The sequence below is a fragment of the Wasmannia auropunctata genome, unplaced genomic scaffold, assembly GCF_000956235.1.
Source record: "Wasmannia auropunctata unplaced genomic scaffold, wasmannia.A_1.0 LD334183.1, whole genome shotgun sequence".
Taxonomy (NCBI): domain Eukaryota; kingdom Metazoa; phylum Arthropoda; class Insecta; order Hymenoptera; family Formicidae; genus Wasmannia; species Wasmannia auropunctata.
In genome coordinates, this window is record NW_012028707.1 from 85,133 (window position 1) to 86,576 (window position 1,444).

Sequence of the window (1,444 nt, forward strand, 5' to 3'; positions counted from 1 at the left end):
CCCTCTACCGGTTCACGTTTTGAGGTTATTCCTTTCGAATGTTTCTTTCACGGAATCGTAATAAAATCTAATTGCGGAATCCCACTGCGAATGCGGGCCGCGGGTACTTGCGCGCAAAGTTCGTAAAAATTATATAGCGACATGATTGTTTAGCAAAGTTCATTTATCTTTCTTCATGTTACGTTTGTATGATTCACAGTACATGCACGAAAATGAGAATAGAGTTTATATCGATGTAAATGAAATGGCAGACGCGTTGCAAAGGCGATACAGAGATTATCGTGGTAAGAAACGCGGTCCGTTTCGTGCAATTGTACGGAAGGCTTACGACGAGCTTACTGAGATTCTGTCGAGAAAACCTCCGACGCGGGAAAATTTGGCGTACGATGATGACGATTTTGAGGATGTTGATGTCGAGGTACCTGGATCTATCGTTATCTTGAATATTAATTTATGTATATATATATATATGTATATAATAGTTTTTTAACCAAGTCACATAATTTTTCAGTCAGATTCACAACGTGCTTCGATAGGCGATATGTTGTTACATATGTATAAGAAAACACAATATAAACAGAATGGAAACTCGAGCGATAAAGAATTGATAGACATTAGTAGTGATGATGATGTATCAAAAGTTGATTCCAAGACTGAAAAGGACGTAAAGACGCCTGAATCTGAGTGTACAGTAGCTGAAGAATCTTCCCACATGGCTTTGATGGTTGCTCCAAAATCAGAATTATCAACCACTGAACCAGAACCAGCAACTACAAAACAGGAAACAGCTGCAGCAAAGCCAGAAACATCTATCTCAAAATCAGAAATACCTGTGCTATCAAAAATGGTATGTTGTTGCATGCAATTGATTAAGATTTTATCTCGCTAAATTATAGCGAGAATTAGATTGGAGAATGAACGTTTGCTTATACTCGTTTTCTGTTTCAGCCTGCAAATCAAGTCGCGAAACAGTCATTAGTGGAATCTATGAGAAAACGTCAAAGAGACAAAGAAAATGACAATGGACAATTTTCAGTTTCTAAGAAAGCAAAAACTGTACCTATCACGAATTCAAAAATTATTTTCTCTGATGTAGGAGGTAGTGACAAAGTTTTGAAAACTGTTTGCAAGTTACTAGCCCATATGAAACATCCTGAAATCTTCAGACGGCTCGGTATATCTCCACCAAGAGGATTTTTACTTCATGGACCACCTGGATGTGGGAAAACATTACTGGCACATGCAGTTGCAGGCGTAAGATAATATTTAATTCCAGAAAATGTCTAAAATATATATGGTACAATACAAATATTGCCTATTCACAGGTTATTATAATAAATAAATTATAATAATATTAAACACATTTGTTATGTTCTGTGAACAATTGTGAAATGTGTATAGAAGTTGTATAGGTATTCTCTCCCTCTTCCCTGCTCCTCCCCCC

At 36.8% G+C, this 1,444-nt stretch overlaps 1 protein-coding gene across 2 annotated transcripts in view; it reads left to right on the forward strand.

Annotated features, from left to right (window-relative positions):
- LOC105459562 (nuclear valosin-containing protein-like) overlaps window positions 1-1,444 on the forward strand; it is a 5,943-nt gene that overhangs the window by 772 nt on the left and 3,727 nt on the right. For both annotated transcript variants that reach the window (XM_011705708.1, XM_011705707.1), the window contains exons 3-5: window positions 200-418; window positions 512-847; window positions 949-1,254. In XM_011705708.1, coding sequence (XP_011704010.1) covers window positions 200-418; window positions 512-847; window positions 949-1,254 — 861 coding nt within the window. The remainder of the gene's footprint in view (window positions 1-199; window positions 419-511; window positions 848-948; window positions 1,255-1,444) is intronic.